Below are 18,420 nucleotides of genomic sequence, written 5' to 3' on the forward strand. Positions count from 1 at the left end.
TATACACAATAATATCTTTTCTATCTTCAGTAATTTATTGTCGGACGAATAACTTTTTAATAAAATTTAAATTCACGCTATGAATTAATTATTAGATTGTTGAAGAGAATATGATAAAAACCAAAAAACATACACATGAAAATGAATTTTTTACATGTTAAACATAAAATCTAATAGATATTTTGTAGTCAACTATTTAAGAGAGATTCAATTTAATTAAACATGTTTTTTTGGTTTGTAATATGTTTTTGGTAGTACATTTTAAACAATTTCCTTTTTATACTGGACTCAAAATATATAACTTTTATTTTAGGTCTGGACTCAATATAACTTGAACTTGCCAACAAAAAGGTTCCTGTTCAGATTTATAATTTAACCAGGCCAATCTAAAACCTAAAATTTTATGCTTATAGGAATTAATTATTTTCTGTGATAACTTAAATTTTTCTCTTGTGCTAATCCTAAAGGGCCATCTTGATTTAAATAATACGCTCATAGATAGATCTTATATCTTCAAGGTCCAATTTATCAATGGGTTAGGCCCAACTAAATTGTGTGTAACCTATTACTTGTAAAACTTCATTGATATTCATCAATTTGGGTTGATCGAGTTATCAGCTCATTCGTCCATTTAAATAAGTGTCGAAAATTTGAATCCTACTTTATATGTGTAGCAATCCATTAACTAACGACAGAATTTTAAATGAAGCTTAGATTAAAAAATAAATTTCGATCAATGTTATAGGATTACTTGTAGATTTACGGCTAAGAATATGAGTATTAAATTGGTCTCGTACATTTGGGTCTAATTCTATTTTAATCCCTAAAATTTAAAATATCCTATTTGAATAAAAAAAACTTTCAATTAGCTTCATTGTAATTTGTTGTGAAATCAAAGTTAAATAATTGATGAAATGTCCTACATGGCCCTTTAAAGGATTTGTGGTTAAATAAACATGTAAACTCTTTTTCTTTTTGTCAAACACGAAACAAAAAATAAAGCCATAAACCTTATCGATCTTCATTCATCATTCACAATTCAAAGGTAGAGAAGTGACATTGGTGGTCGCTTGTTCTCAGAATCCAGCTGGGTAGTTAGTTTAAAACTCTTCAACGCTTGAAGAACGACTTCTCAAGTATTCATCGATAAAATCTTGACTATCCGTTTGGTTCCCATCTTATTGCATTATGCTATGTGATGCTGTTGTGTGTATGATTGTTACTTTTGATAGTTGAATATTCATATTTTTTTGTTTTGGGGTTTTTTATCTTTTGAGTTTTTTTTTTTATTTTGCCCTAGTGTGAGTGAGTGTGTGTTTCGATTGTTGATGATCAACATGGGAGTTTTATAAAGAGTTAATATTTATCTGACAGGTTGTTGATATAATGAGTTATTTTAGTCTCAAAATACACCATAGTGGGAGAAATATGTGGGAGCGGACTCATAATGATGATGTGCTACCATCATCTTTTAGGAAATCAATAGGGAGACCTAAGTTGAGCAGGAACAAGGCTGATGATGAGACAAGGAACACTGGACCACTTGCAAAATTATCCAAGGAAGGACAACAACAAAATTGCTCCTACTGTTTTGCACTTAGTCACAACGAAAGAACCTGCCCTAAAAAGCGCAAGGTGGATGCCTTGGGAAAAAAAAGTTTGTATGAATTGATGATTTCGAACTATATTTTACTAATTATTTGTATGAATTGATTCATTAATATTTTCTTGACATTTCTATTTTATGTTATTGGTTGTAGAGTGTAGACTTAGGCAGCTCAAGCATCCAAGAAGAGTGATGGCACAACTAGAATTGCAAACCCTAATAAAATAATAGCAAAGTCAGGAACTAGAACAAAGCCAAAAAGGAAGAACCATGCACTAGATGTAGGGACCCAATAATCACATACCTTATCCAAGAGACCTAAGCACATTAATGACAACAATCAATCCCAATCATCGATAATAATTCACCATAGTTTATCCAAAAGACCTTGAAGTATATGGCCAAATACCATCTAGGCCTGGAAAGCATTATGATGATTTATCTTTCTTTGTTACAAAATTTTATAAAGGCTTATCAACACTTTCTTCAAAATTATTTTGAATATTCTCTAAACTCATCTCTCACAATTCTACAATAATTTAAGAACCAAAATTATTTTTTCATAATTTAATTTTTTGAGCAAAACAGAACAAAAAAAAGCATAAAGACAAAACAGAACCAAAGAAAATTGTTATATAATACTAGTATACTACCAAAAATAAATTGTTATATAATACTAGTATACTACCAAATATAAACATGCCTCTGTTACGACTTAGCAGATGTGAATGAAAAGTTTAGCGAAACAAATAGTTTCTTATTATAAATGCTAAAAAACACATTAATAATCAATCCACTTTTCTTTCTTCTTGTCTTTCTTCTGTGTCTTTCTAATCTTATCATAGCAGCCAGTAAGAAATTCTAAAAGAAGTCTCTAACAATACCAAATTCCAGAAGCACAAAACAAAATAAAACAAAACCAACGAGATGCACAGAACAAGAAGTCTAGAACCAAATAGAAGTACAAAAGTGACAAAACAAATCAGAAGCAAAAAGAAGCACAGAGGCCAGAGAAAAATAGAAATACAGAACCAGAAATTGATTGATGGAAAAATAAACATTCTCTCTTACTTGAAATGGAGGACGCAGAAGAGCACGACAGAAGAGTACGGGAGTAGCAACGATGAGCACGGTGAAAGTGGTGACCAGAGAGGCGGCAAACACGACAACGAGACCTGGAGCAACGACAACAACAAAATGGTGACTAGAGAAGCGACGAACACAGCAACGAGCACGGGAGCAGCGATGACGAGCACGATAGAAGTGGCGACCAGAGTGGCGGTGAACGGCAGCAAACAACGACGACAAACACCCATGGTGGTGACGATTGGAGGTGGCGGCAGACCGGCAATGAGCAGAGGGTGAGTGGATGTAGAGCTAGAGACGGGTTGGAAGTAGAGGTGAAAAGTTAGGTTTTTTACTTACCAAAACAATGCATCTTTTGTCAAAGTAAAAGTGTAAAACTGAAGTGAACTTTTCAAAACACTATTGGGCCGTGCTCGGGTTGTGTTTGGGCGGTTTTTTTGGACAGGACACGTTTGGATACGAGAGACACGCGTATCAGACGAGTGTCTCCATGCGTCGTGTCCGAAATGTGTTTGACACGCCGACATGGCAACTAAACAAAGTGTCTGTGCTTCACAGGTTACTAGTTTAAAAAGAATTTACGATGACATTTGCGATACTATTACAACTAATTGACTACATATTATTTTCTAGCAAATTAGCGACTACTTCGTAACTTTGCTTTCTCATTTAGAATAGCTTTGGTTTTGCGACAAAATTTCTACAAATTTGATTAAGGATTTTTAAATATTAATAATAGATTTGCTACAAAATGTGATAGATTTGTAATTATATTAGTGGATAAGTTACAACGAGTTAGGTTCGGAAAAATTCCTCGCTAATTAACGTCAATTAAGCATTTCATCTTGTCCACGAAGTTAGCTTGGATTTAGCAACGAGTCTGCTGCAATAGAGTTTGTCGCTAATTAGCGACTACCTTTTAGCCAATTTCTTCTATGGAATTAGCTTTTAATTTAGTGATGGATTTGTGACTATATATTCGGTCTCTAAAAAACTTTCCGATTAATCAGTGACTATTGTGTTTTCTTACTGATCTGCGACTTGTAATTAGTGACAAAAGCATTGGTTGCTAGGCGGTAGCTAATCCGTCACAAATTATATTTTGTGTCAGATTAGTAATGATTTTTCGACTATTTTTGTGGTAGCTAATCGACCTTATTCTGTAGTGAAATAATAACCATACCACTTCGCTCATTGGACACCTCGTAACCAATGTAATTACATGATAAAACAAAGATCGCCAAGTTCATGATCAGGTAAGCATGTTACGAAATAAAGGCAATTGTTGCTTTAGACTTGCTACCTCCCTCTCAAATTCAATGATCTTCGCACGGTCTGGGCATCGACGCTAGCGTTGGAGCTCCTCCAATTCTTTCCAAACCTGGGTTAGAACACGATAGTTGTAGTCAAGAATTTTGGTGCCAGTGGCATTGAGCAACCTCTAGATCATGTAGAATGATGCATCTTCTCTGGTAATATCCTCATCCATGTTTAACTTACTCACAATTGTTATCTCCAAACCCCTTGTGTTAGAAGGCAAAACCACAGCAAAACTAAACACTTTTGTTCCCTCTTCAGATTGGTTCTCATGACGGAAGAATATCGGTGGCCTAACTCCAAAGGTAGAGCATACTTTTAACATTATCACCTCCATGCTCTCCACAATCAAGAATCTCTTATTGTTGCCATTTCTTTCTCCTTGCACCACTGGTGAAGACGAGACCCGGAGCTTCCCCATGGTGGACACACTGTCTGAAATGTCATGCATGTATGGTTCTTTTAAGGTGTCATCGTCTTCCTCCTCGTCACGCGTCTCCAACCATTTCAAAGTAGCATTATATGACATGAAACCTTTATATTTTGTGTTTCTAAACTTGTAGACCTGTTTTCGACAACGGTCCCAAGAGGGATAAACTCCAGGTTTCTTTCCAACTCGCATAGGTAGAATGGAAAACCCATGGTAGCCCTAAATTGAATTAGAACCCAATCACATGAAGTAGCTCCAGTATTTGTAGATGCAAGTATGTGAGAAAGGGGATCACAAAATCCAATAATGATATAATGTTTCTCAAAGTCTCCAACCCATGTGACCTTTTGCCATTTTTTTATTACATTAGGTTTTCATAGCCAGGTCCATAATTGAACTTATTGCATGCGTTACTCACTCTATGTTATTGGCAAACTGGTCACATCAAAAACTGAAAAGGCTAGAAACTATATAACTTAACAATTCATGAATTTTATATTGGAAAATTATCCCGTGTTCCCCCGTACGGATTTGGAACTCTGATGTTCTGTGTACGAACAAGTTTCCCACTTAAGATTTGTTGTTTTCAGAGGTTGGAATAGACGAGAATGACCCCATCTTGTGAAGGTCTTTGTCGAAAATGACCAACTTAGATAGGTAGTGTATGAAGCTTGCAATAAGATTTGTGCATGCAGTCAGCCGGCTTCAACATCGGCTGGTAGTGTTTTAAATTGGAATACAGGAATAGATGAGAAAGAAGCCACACAGAGCAGCAGAGGAGCATTGTTGATTGGGTGGTGTCGGAGAATGTGAAGATTATGGGGGAGAAGCAATGTGTGATAGTGGGCCATTCGGACTAACGAGGGCGTGTGTGAAGCTCGCGGTTGTGCAGATCGGTGGTCGTGAAAAATGAATTGAAGTGGATTTTGAGATTGTTTGCGTGATTGATGCCGGTGAGGAAAGATGTTGAAGACCTAAGTCCGTCCCGTTCATTGTGGTAAGTTTTGTTCTTTTTCGTTAAGTAGAGAAGGTTGGGGCTTTCATTTGGGATTGGTAGAATGAAAGATTATGGAATGGTTGTTTTGGATTTTGTAGTTGTTACTTTATGTGTATGAATTCGGTGTGTGTGTGTGGTGCTTGCTTTCAATGTAGGTACAGAGTTAAGGTTGCGCAGCTTCGTTTAACCATTGGTGAAGTATCTAAAGAAGTAGGTTTCCTGTATTTAGGTGTAGGAATGAAGGTGATGAAGTAGGTGTAGGATGAATGCTGCTGTCCTTTATGGTAGCCGCCGTTGTAAAGTTAGTGAAGTGCAAGGTAGTTGTCAAGAAGAGTAAGAACCAGGGTGTTGGGCACTGTTATAGTGAATTAGGATATGTAAGTATTGATAGCCTAATTACGGTGAATGCTAATAGTGAAGTGAGTTAAGTATGAGTATTAACAATTGAGATAATTTGAGGCTTGAACCGTGAGCACTGCAGTCTTTGTTTCTTTATATTGAGCTTTGACATCTATATAACAATGGTATAGTGGAAGAAACTTATCCAAAGTGGCATTTTCTGGGTTTTTTGAATTTTCTTTTTTATCAAAAATATCACTTCATGGGTCCCACTTCGCAGCTCATCTTCCTTATCTTCTCTTTCTTCGTTTATTCTGTCTCTTCGTTCTCTTCTTGTCTCTCTCTCATTGAAACCCTATTCACCTCCTCCAGCTTCCCCAAATTCAGCTTCTTTCTCTCTTCTTTCAGATCATTCTTGCCACCTCTGTCATCGTTCGCTTGCTCTTTTTCTTCTTCTCTTTCTTTCGTTTTTCCCCTATTTCTCCTCGTCTTTGTCCTTCCATCGTTTCTCCATCACCGGCGATGCCTCTACCGTCGGTCGCGTCTACAACCTCATAGAGCGTCAGCCCTCGCTTCGGCGCCCACACTCCCTGGCGATTCCGTTTCTCCGCTCAAGATCGAGGTTCTCCGGCATCGATTCGGATCTCGACGGCACGAGAGATTCACCGGCTATGAACAGGAGCTGGTCAGCGAGGTCGTTCTGGTCTTTTTTCAGGTTGCACAAGAACTACAGGTCGCACAAGAGGTCGTTTCTGTTTTTTTCCAATGTTTGTGGCTTTCTGTGATTTTGATTTGTTTTATAGTTCGTCTAATTTTTAATTTTGTGGAGGGGTTTTTGTTGTGTTATTTTTGCTCTTGGTGTGATTATCATTTCTTCTTAGTGTAGTTTGATTTGGTATTGGCTATGCTCAGTGTGATAGTGTTGAGCTTATTCAATTAAAAGTTTATTTGGAATAAGGATTTTATTTTGAATCACTATTTTGAATCGCTATATTTTATACCCCTGGTTTTTTGTATTATGAAAATTTCAGAAATTGTAAAAAATTCCACGCTAGCTAGAATGAGGGAGAATCGGTATCACAGAATGGTTTTTTAGTGGTCTCCAAAGAGAAGGTACTATAGTATACTGTTTCTACCATACTATTTTTTGCTTGAATGTTGCATTGATATATGAGTCTTGTTGCTGTAGTGTTTTCCAAGTGGAAGCATTGCTTTTTCTCCCAATCTTCATTATTATAGAATTTTGCATAAAATTCGCTACTAATTACTGATCATATTGTGGATATATAGAGTATAGGCTGAGAGAGTTATTGGAACTGATTTTTAAATAGATTTTGGTTGTCTGTTAATTGAAGGGAAACATGTAAGAATGGGATTTTTCACGAATAAAATCATTTAAATGCCCAAATTAAATTCCGAAAAGTTAGAATGAGAATTTGGGGATTTAAATATGATTTTTGGACTCAGTAGGTCCTTCTGATTCAGAAAATGTGCTTTTTGTGAAAAATCGTGAAAAACTACGAACTGGCAGTTGAACCGATTCGAATATGCCCGGTACCGCACGAGAAAAAGTAAAAACCGTCAAAAACCTTAGAAAAATATTAGAAATGAAAAATCGGACGTTAATCTTAAAGATTTGGCCCGAAGTTGGGCCAAACAGGCTAAAAACGCTAACGGGTTGGACCGGGCCCAAGTTGGACCCAAGCCCAACATATATAAGGTTCATTTAATGAACCTATGCAGCCACAACACCAATTAAACACAACACACACATCAGAAATTGAAAGAGGGAGAGGAGAAGAGATTGAACACTATTCACTTCAATCTTCTCAAACTCATATCTTGAGCTACAGAGCTCCGATTGCTGCACCGTTTGCGGCTACGCGTTTCTTGTGAAGAGCTCTACAAAACCCATATAAGAAACTGGTAAGAAAAATCTCGAATCCCTCTCAGTTGTTCTCTTCAAAATTTCGGTTCTTAGGGCTTTGGGATTAAGTGATTTTTTCTGATTTTGGATGTTTAGGTTCACTCTAATCCTTGATTAGCATTGGGTTTTGGCTCCCAAATCTATTGGGAAAGGTAAGAGCTCTTGAACCTTTATGAGATTATGTTTATATTGAACCCTAGGTTGATTTGTGGTGATTTATATGTGTATAGCTTGATTGTTGTGAGTTTGGGAGCTATTGGAACATATTGGTGCTTGTTGAAGTGGAATTGAAAGCTTGGTTTGGAGTTGAGAGCTTGCTTGTGCTTGTTTTGGGTTTTGGTGCATATAGGGAATCGGCCAAGGTATGGTTTCGGTTTCTTCTATGTAGTATATAATATTCATGGACACTTAGGCTAGTGACCCATAGGATAGGTCTGAATTTAAATGGTTGTTGAGTTGTTAAATGATGGTATGTGGTGATTTATGATGAATTAATGATTGTTGGGTTTGAGTATGATGAATGATGGTAATATGATAATGATGATTGATTGTGTAAATTGAAAAGGTATGGTGATGATATAAGTGATGTTGAAATTGATGATTTGGTATTGTGGTTGTAAAAATGTGATATATTGGTGTCGATGTTGAAGATGATGAGATGTGAATGGAAATGTGGTAAGTTTGGTGTATTGTGATATAAAGGGTGATATTTGATAAAAATTAGAGTTTGGAATGGTTTGTTATTGTTTTGGTTGGTTTGAGATATGAAAGTTGGAAAAATTGATAATTTGGGAACAATTGGTAAAAGTGAATTTTGGTGAACTTTGTCTGATCATAACTTTTGCCTCAGTTTTCAAATTCGGTTAAAATTGGTTTAGAATTAAAGTTTATTGAAAACTCTTCGAAATGATATAAAGTTTGAAAGAATTGGAATTTTGTAGAGGAAGTTATGATCATTCAAAGTTGGTGTTGAAAATATGAAATTCTGCAGAGTTGCAGAATTCTGTGTTTTCTGGTATGTGCATATGCACACTCGTGTGCGGACACACACCTCTGTGAAAATTTCAATATGTGCCCACGCACAGACCTATGCGCACGCACACGAAGAGGCAGGCAGTTTGCTTGCGGCGCTAGCACAGCTTGTGCGCTCACACACCAAGGAGAAAATACAACCTATGCGCACGCACACATTGAGAAGGCTAGTCTGTTGGGGGCGCTAGCACAGGTTGTGCGAGCGAAGACTTTGTAAATTTTGACACCTGTGTGTACGCACACATTTTAAAACTCTCCGGACCGTGCGCGCGCACACCTCTGTGCGGACGCACACGCCCTGTTTCTCAAATTTTACTTTGTTTTCAACTATTCTACCTTCCCAACAAGGTTGTAAGATTCTTTAACACTATTTTAGGACTCTTGGGCCTAGTTTTAGACATTTAAAACATTGGAAAAGAATTTGGGGGGTTTTAGATGACATTATTTGGAAAACTTAGAAAACGGAGGCCTAGGTTTCTGGCGTGCTGAGGACGGTTTGACATTATGTGATGAATGGTTAATGTATGATAGTATGAGATAAAGAATTGAGAAACTATTGAGTTCAGAACTGAGATGTGAATTTACAGTGGTTGAGATGAGTCGAGGACTCTGAATGAGATGATGGATCCATGTATATTGAAAATGTTTTCTGAAAAACCACTGAACTACTGTTTTATGATTATGAGACACTATGCACTCGGCAGGGACGGCGGTTGGATCCCACTTACGTTAAGATGCGAGGTCGGTGGCAAGAGTATCATGCTCGTATCCCTTCGGATCATCAGAGTGTGTAGGCACAAAACCCTGGACAGTGATCCGAGCACTATATCTCGGGGGTTCCCAATAATGATTCCGAAGGGCGACATATCCATGGAGATTTGTTAGGTGGCAGTTGAACCGACAATGTGATATCATAGCCAGTAGGATAGGCATTCATCATATGCATTTTCTATCTGTTTGTATGCTTTGACTGAAATGGCTTGCCTATTTGTATAACATGCCTAATTGCTATTTGAATTAATTGTCTTATATGCTTCAACTTGTGTTTTACTTGCATTGTACATTATCTGTGTTTTCTACTGGGATTGAGGAGGTTCGAAAGGCAGTGGCGATGGGATCGCATGGAGGATCGGTTGGTGAAGGCTGTGGGACAGCGATGTTTGGTTAGAATAGAAATCCCCTAAGATAGATTACCCCGTTTATTTATGTTAAGATTTATATAGCTATGCTTATTTGTTTTAGAATGCTTTAAGTTTGAACTCTTGTGATGGATATGAAGCTTAGGATTGCCTTTGGCGTCCTGGGGTCTTATATCCTACATCACTGGGCACTGTTACCATATTGAGAACCTCCGGTTCTCATACCATATTTCTGTTGTGTTTTGAAGATGCAGGTCACAACCCACCTTAGTGAGTTGTCTGGTTGGTGATAGAAGCGGAAGATCCGGATACTTCTTTTGAGTCATTTGAGTTATTTTGTATATGTCTCTCACTTTTGTATTTTGTTTTGCCTAGAGCCTTGTATTGAGAGAACAAAATTTGTATAAGCTGTTTTTACTGTCAGATCTCTGTTAGTCTGTATATGGCTAGCCGGCTTAAACTCCGCGAGTCGTGGCTAGTTTTCTATAATATTATATACTTATCTTTTTCTATATCACCTTTGTTTCTTGTGCTTCAAGTTAGAAGCTACGCTAGTACGTTTTGTGCTTTTCAAATCCTGTATTTGAGCTATATCCTTCATCGGGCTTCTAAATTATACTATTCTTTCTATATATGGAAAAACTACCAAAAGTACCCATGAAGTTTACGAACGCTGATAAAAGTACCCATAAACTAAGGAAATTAACGCTGTACCCATGAAAGATGGGTTCCGTATGACAAAACTATCCAAATCTAAATTTTTTGTTGATTTTTTAATAAAATTCCTAAACTACCCTACACTCAACCTCAACTCACTTTTCAACCTTTTATAACTCAATTTGCACCAACTCTTGCCATGGAGTCCAAAACTACTACAATAAACCAGACGAAAATCAATGGTAGTGGTGGTGGTGGTAGAAGATCAGACCTCAACCGATTCACTCATAAGTTTATAATCCATACCCAAATCAAATTAATCGAACACAAAAAAAATACTCAAAACATAAAAATTTTCAAATCCATTCATCCAATTTCAATTCACTTTAGCAAAACTAGAAATAGAAAAAGCCATCAACCATAAAAAATCAACAAATCCATTCATCAAATTTGAAATTTATTTCAGCAAAAATCAGAAGTAGAAGTAGCCATCAACTGGATCTTCTGTAAATCAATCTCAGCCTTTATAAAAAATAAAAGCAGATTTAAAAAAATAGAACAGTATCATTTTAGTAGTAACTAAATCAATTTCTGAAAAGAAGAAAAATAAAATAAAAATATTTTAAAAAAAAGAAATACCTTTTTCTTTGCCGGCCGACTGTAACATCGTCAATGGCAGAACCTCCATCCACAGTGCCGCCTCCCTTTCTTCTCTGATTTCTCTTTACCGAACCCGCTTTCTGCATGCAAGAGTACCACGACCCCTCTCTCTTCTCAGGTGTGCGATGACGGTATTCTCCTCGGCTGGGTCAGACACGCCACGACGACGTTCTCCTCGGCTACAACAGGCGTGCCACGGCAGCATTCTCCTCAGGTTGGGTCACAGGTGTGCGATGAAGGTGTTGTAGTCACGTTAATAGTGAGAGGAAGAAGCAGTGAGAGGGGAAGAGATTGGCGGTAATGGAGTAGGTGGGTAGCGGACGGCAATGAGAAAGTAGGAGGAGAGTTTCTGTGATTCTGTAAGGGTTTTTGAGGGATAAGTGAGGAGAGAGGAAGAAGAGAAGAGAGGGAGTGACGGTAGAATGGGGTTAAGGTGGGGTAGTTTAGGAATTTTATTAAAAAATCAACAAAAAATTAGGATTTGGATACTTTTGTCATACGGAACCTATCTTTCATGTGTATAGCGTTAATTTCCTTAGTTTATGGATACTTTTGTCAGCGTTCGTAAACTTCTTGGGTACTTTTGGTAGTTTTTCCTTCTATATATATTATATGTATGAGCTTAAAACTGTCGTAATCTCTGATTAACCTTTGCTTTACGACGCGAGGTAAAGCTTAGGCTAATTAGGGTGTTACAAAACAAATGTATGTTCCTTTAATGGGTATTTGGTTCTTTTCGTGTGGATAATTTTGGGTAGCTGGAAAAAGGGGTTTTGCAAGGACTTATTTGAATTTTATTTTGAATTTATGACTGTGTAATTGTGTTTATTTTACTTCCTCTGAATTTTTGTTAGTGTGTTTTTTATTATTCATTATTTTATATCAGTAAAATGTTTTGTATCCCTTACTATTTTGATTGGTGGATTGGGATTTTGAAGAGTGATAGGATAAAAAAAGCAGATGAAGGTCAATGTTATTAGCTTGTCACTGTTCATCATGTATAGGGTTGTTATGCTAATGTATACATTTTGGTGTCTTTGTCTTCGTTTTATCTTTTTTCCTTGGTGGTTGTTTGATCTTCCATGCTTTGTATGTATCTTAATTTGAAAGGGTTTATTATCTGTAGTTTTTTTTTTAGTTTTTGGTGTTACTGTAAGCATCAAGTTTATGTCTTTTTCGATTTTTAGATTTTTTTACATCGGGATTTTTGTCTTGATTTTTATTTGGGTATCTGTTTCTTTTTGTGTGTGTTATTTAAGGGATTGGTGGATTGGGACTTTGAACAGGGATAGGATAAGAAAGAGCAAATGAAGGTCAATGTTATTAGCTTGCCACTGTTCATCATGTATAGTGTTGTTATGCTAATGTATATATTTTGGTGTCTTTGTTTTTGGTTGTGATTGAGCTGTCTCGTGGATGAAAAGATTCGCTGCACTGCCTAAAACCTTGCTCACCTTCTCAGAGAATCCCCCTTTTGGTTGTCCTACTTTCTCTGATGTCTCTGTCATCTGCTTTGGTCCAAATTGTCGCGGTGGTAGTGCTGTCTCCAATGGTGAAGGTGATGTGTTTTGCATGTGTTCTCTGATTTTGTTTCAAATAAATATTAATTTACTTTTTTGTAACTGTGATGTGTTGGGAAAAAAATTGCAAATCTTTTATTTGTGAAAAGATAAATTAAAATCTTCTTTCCCGTGATTCTCTATGTATTTGTGAGTGTTCTTTGTGTGTTTTGTAGTTTTTATTTTTTAATTGAGATACTTGTATATATTTTATTCGGTTGGGTGATACTAATACTGATAATAGTATTAGTAAATCATTGGAAGTTGCTTGTGATTATGTTGTTTCGGTATAAGTTTATTGGGATTTTAGATAGAAGTTGTGTATTTTTAGGTAGATTACTGATATTTACAGTTGTTGGTTACAGAAATTGTGTATTGTTTACGTAGCTTACTAAGCAACTTCATCTCCAATGGGTCCTCAAAATCTCTATTGGTGGCTAACTATTGGGTGGACACTGATTAGCTGGTTGAACCAGGTGATTTGAAGAATTTTCGCTCCTGTCTGGGTTAGCTACAGGCTTCGGAGAAATATTTCTTCTAGCACCAAGTTAAGTTAAATCATTTTTCTTCTTATCTCTTCTAAGAAAAATTGTTCAAACCTTAATATTTTGAATTGTGTCTAATTCCACGGTGTCCTCTGTTAAAAATGATATAGTGTATTTGTTGAAAATGATATACCTGACATATTGTTTATTTTTATGACTCAATATATATAGCACTTATTTTTTAATCAAATAATGATGGAGTCTTATTTATGAGAAGAATTGAATAGATGTGCCATATTTTTCATTGTGTGTGAAAGTTTCTGTGTTGGTTGTAAATGTGGTTGGTTTATTGGCTGTTTGTTTCTTTTAGATTAATAGTAAATTCTTTTATTTTTAACTTTATATTTTATCTTTTTTCTTTGGTGGTTGTTTGATCTTCCACGTTTTGTATGTATCTTAATTTGAAAGGGTTTATTATATGTGGTTTTTGGTGTTATTATAAGCATCAAGTTTATGTCTTTTTCTATTTTTGGATTTTTTTACAGTCGGGGTTTTTGTCTTGATTTTATTTGGGTATCTGTTTCTTTTGTGTGTGTTATTTAGGGCTGTTGCGAAAAAATTGTATTGCATCCACTTGTTTAAAGGCTTATAAGTTCTTCTTTTGCTTTGGTTGATTTTTGATGGGTATATCGGTTATGACGTCGATTTTGAAGATGAAGATTAATTGCTACTCCCGTCCTTTGGATTTTTTACAATTGTGGTTTTGGACTTTTTTTTAATGGGTATTTGGTTCTTTCCGTGTGGATAATTTTGGATAGCTGGAAAAATGGGTTTTGCAAGGACTTATTTGAACTTTATTTTGAATTTATTACTGTGTAATTGTGTTTATTTTACTTGCTCTGAATTTCTGTTAGTGTGTTTTTTATTACTTATTATTTTATATCAGTAAAATGTTTTGTATCCCCTATTAATTTGATTGGTGTATTGGGACTTTGAACAGTGATAGGATAAGAAAAAGTAGATCAAGGTCAATGTTATGAGCTTGCCACTATTCATCATGTATAGTGTTGTTATGCTAATGTATATATTTTGGTGTTTTTGTTTTTGGTTGTGATTGAGGTGTCTCGTGGACCAAGAGATTCGCTGCACCACCTAAAATGTTGCTCACGTTCTCAGAGAATCCCCCCTTTTGGCTGTCCTACTTTCTCTCATGTGTCTGTCATCTGCTTTGGTCCAAATCGTCGCGGTGGTAGTGCTGTCTCCAATGGTGAAGGTGATGTGTTTTTCATGTGTTCTTTGATTTTGTTTCAAATAAATATTAATTTACTTTTTTTTAATTGTGATGTGTTAGGAAAAAAATTGGAAATCTTTTATTTGTGAAAAAATAAATTGAAACCTTCTTTCCCGTGATTGTCTATGTATTTTTTAGTGTTCTTTGTGTGTTTTATAGTATTTATTTTTTAATTCAGATACCTGTATATATTTTATTCGGCTGGGTGATACTAATACTAATAATAGTATTAGTAAACCATTGGAAGTTGCCTGTGATTATGTTGTTTTGGCATAAGTTGATTGGAATTTTAGATAGAATTTGTGTATTTTTGGGTAGATTGCTAACATTTATGGTTGTTGGTTACAGAAATTGTGTATTGCTTAAGTAGCTTACTAAGCAACTTTATCTCTATTCTAAGAAAAATTTTCAAACCTTGATATTTTGAATTGTGTCTAATTCCATGATGTCCCCTGTGAAAAATGATATAGTGTATTTGTTGAAAATGATATAATTGAGGTATTGTTTATTTTTATCAGTCAATATATATAGCACTTATTTTTTAATCAAGTAACGATAGAGTCTTATTTATGAGAAGAATTGAATAGATGTGCCATATTTTTCATTGTGTGTGAAAGTTTCTATGTTGGTTGTAAATGTGGTTGGTTTATTGGCTGTTTGTTCCTTTTAGATTAATATTAAATTCTTTTATTTTTAACTTTATATTTTATCTTTTTTCCTTGGTGGTTGTTTGATCTTCCACGTTTTGTATGTATCTTAATTTGAAAGGGTTTATTATATGTGGTTTTTGACGTTAATGGAACACAACCATTGTTTATTGCTAATGAGGGCAAGGGTGTTTCATTAGAAGATGATTTTATGCGGCTTACTAGGAGATGTACTATTGAGGAACTCCATGATAACAATGAGGTTTATTGAGTTTTTTTCATGTCTTTAATCAATTTTGACTTAGTTGTCCTTTGATGAAAAAATTATACAAAATTATGTTTTCCATTTATATCTCAATGTTTATTTTTTATGTTATAATAGGAAGGGTCTTTTGTGGTTTTTGGTATTGTGAGATCTATTGTGGATGAGGAACCTTGGTGGTATTCAGCTTGTGTTTGTGGGAAGTCAATTAAGCCTCAAGGTGGTGCATATTATTGTGATTTTTGTCAGCACTATGCTACCAATGTGACTCCTAGGTACGTTGTGTTTATTCCTTTAGGTGTGATATTCTTTTTTTTTCTTTCTTTTTCCTGCTGTTGTTTAATTCTCCTTGTTCCATTTTTTTAATTATAGTTATTTTGTTGTTTTTTTGTTTTTTGTGTTAAATTTTTTATTGGGTAATTCTTCTATGGTCAGATATAGGATCAAAATAGCTGTTGAGGATGATAATGGACATGGTGTATTTGTCTTATTCGATCGTGAGGCTGCTTACTTATTGAAAAAATCATGTGCTGATCTGTTTGGAGAGGTTTAAAAGGATGCAAGTGTATGGTTTATTCTTTTTTTCTGTTGTTGAGTTTAATAGTGGATGAGATCTGTTTGTGCCATCTATAATTATTTGTTGACTGTGTTTGAGTGTGTATTTGGTCCTTGATTTTTCTAAGAACCATGTGTTCAAATTATTTCACAGGTTGTTTATAGAGATAGTTATCCTGTGATGTTCCAGCAATTGTTGGGGAAAAATTGCTTCTTAAGATAGATACCAAGAGTGTTAGTGTAGACAAATATTTCGGAACTTTTCGTGTGAAAAGAGTTTGCGATGATGCTGCTATTATTTCCATGTTTGAGTTGCCTAACTATGATGCGGATAATGAGCGCACTCCATTGAAGGTTGCATCTTCAAACTCGTGTATTTTATATGTACCTTGATGGGTGGAAATCAGATTCTACACAAAACTCACCGGCAAGTGTACAGGGTCGCATCAAGTAGTAATAACTCACAAGAGTGAGGTCGATCCCACAGAGATTGATGGATCAAGCAACTCTAGTGGGTGATTAGTTTAGTCAAGCTAACATTGGTTAATTGAATGAAATTGAAGCAACAGAACACAACTTGCAGGAATTGTAAAATGCAGAAGGTAAATGGCAGAAGCTTAGAGAGCAAGGAATATAAATTGACAGAATCTTAAATGACAAGAAAGATAAATTACATGAAATGTAAAGAGAGCTGGGTGCTGGAAATTAAAGAAAGTAATAGATCAATCAATCGGAACAATTGCAGAAAATATAAATGTGCAGGAAAGTAAATCAAGCTCAATGTGAATGTGAAATTGCAGAAGAAGAGAATTGCTTAGAATTGCAGGAAAAGTAAATTTGGATCTCAACCATTTCAAATGTAAAGTTACAGAAAGTAAAACTGCAGAAAAGAAAATTGGAGCTGAGAATTGTAGAAAGTGAAATTTGCATAAACTGAATTCAATACTTGGAATGTAACAGTGCAGAAAAATTAAAAGTGTATCCAAGGGAACTTTCTATTCTACCCTACTCTTAATGCTCTCTAGCAGAGCCAGCCTCCTTCTTGAAATGAAACTGCTGCCTTTTTATAGGCTTTCACAAAATTAAAATGAAATTGAAATTAAAAACAAATTACAATTAAATGAAACTCCTATTCTAACTATCTCTTGTGCCTTTGAGTGATGACAGGGACGGATTCATGTAGAAGGGAGTGGGGGCAAGTGCCCCCAGTGAAATTTAAAAATTTGTTAATTAATACATAGTAATAAAATTTATTTGCCCCCACTATATAATTAAATTTGACTCCATTATAATTAAACTTTACTCGTCAATTTCAATAATCTAAAAACAAATAGTAATTTAAGATTCAAATAAATTTGTTATAATAACATTTAAAAAGAAGGAGTGAAATAATTATAGATTTGTTATTTTATAATTGCAACTAATAAATAAATTTAAAATTAAAAAAATATGTTTATATACTTAGTGAATATCACTACTATTGTGCCGTGTATATATATTATATATATTTGATTATTTGTTCAAAATAGAGGTAACTACTAATTTGATATCCAAAAGATTTAGGCACAGACAAAATAATCGTTGAATGATTTGAAAATTGCGATAAAAATAACTAATAAATATTATATTTATTAAAAGTGACAAAAAAATAATACTGTTTATTCGTTGGTGTTTTTTTTTTTAAGTTAACTTTAGTTTTTTTTGGATAACATCAGTTGAAAAAACTTTTTAAATATGAATAATATAAAGAATCGATTTTGTAATTATATGAGAGATGAACTTTTAAATGATTATTTAACCGACATATATAAAAAGAAAGACATTTGATTGTATTGAGAATGAAAATATTATTTAATCTTTTTAAAATATAAAACCTAAAAAAATGAAATTTTAATTTATATATTATTATTTAAATATTATTTTAGTATTTTAATTTGTTGATTAGATAATTTAAAGACTAATTATATTTTATAATAACAAAGTATAATTATAAAAATTATTATCATATTATGTATATTTTGCCCCCACTCACAAAACTTTCTGGATCCGTCATTGAGTGATGATAATGAGCTTTGCTTGCTTTGGATTTGAAGAAGAGTGGATCCGGATGGCTTGGTTCAAATGGCATGGGTCAGGGTTGCTTGGTGAGGCTCTAGTGGAGCACTCGGTTAAGTAAGAAAACGTAGCGCTCCCTTGCTTAGTGTCAAGCCTTCGAACCAAGCCTTGTGCCAAAGTAGCGCTCAGTGAATGATTTGAACGTAGCGCTACATGCTTGAGTTGGTCTCCACTTTCAAACCTTGCTGGCTTCATTTGCTAGCAATTTCCTCATGCCAAGGTAGCACTCAGTGAGGTTAAGCAACGTAGCGTTACTTTGCTTCCCTTGTGTGCATGGTTCGAACCTTCATAGGCCACGAAAACGCTCAATCACATG

At 35.0% G+C, this 18,420-nt stretch overlaps 1 protein-coding gene across 1 annotated transcript; it reads left to right on the forward strand.

The window, feature by feature from the left end:
• Positions 5,387-16,273, forward strand: LOC107622057. Its single transcript, XM_021114420.1, has 6 exons — positions 5,387-5,436; positions 5,592-5,679; positions 15,294-15,434; positions 15,555-15,709; positions 15,870-15,999; positions 16,144-16,273. Exons 1-5 carry the CDS (start codon positions 5,387-5,389, stop codon positions 15,985-15,987), a joined length of 552 nt encoding a protein of 183 aa, XP_020970079.1. The 3' UTR covers positions 15,988-15,999; positions 16,144-16,273.

The sequence above is a fragment of the Arachis ipaensis genome, chromosome B10 (genome assembly GCF_000816755.2).
Source record: "Arachis ipaensis cultivar K30076 chromosome B10, Araip1.1, whole genome shotgun sequence".
Taxonomy (NCBI): domain Eukaryota; kingdom Viridiplantae; phylum Streptophyta; class Magnoliopsida; order Fabales; family Fabaceae; genus Arachis; species Arachis ipaensis.

Bases quoted from the DNA above. Each gene is read 5' to 3' on its own strand.
- LOC107622057 (XM_021114420.1), top strand. From the start codon at position 5,387: ATGCCGGTGAGGAAAGATGTTGAAGACCTAAGTCCGTCCCGTTCATTG. The intron at 15,435-15,554 runs GTTTATTGAGTT...ATGTTATAATAG, and splicing joins AACTCCATGATAACAATGAG to GAAGGGTCTTTTGTGGTTTT. The intron at 15,710-15,869 runs GTACGTTGTGTT...TTCTATGGTCAG, and splicing joins GCTACCAATGTGACTCCTAG to ATATAGGATCAAAATAGCTG.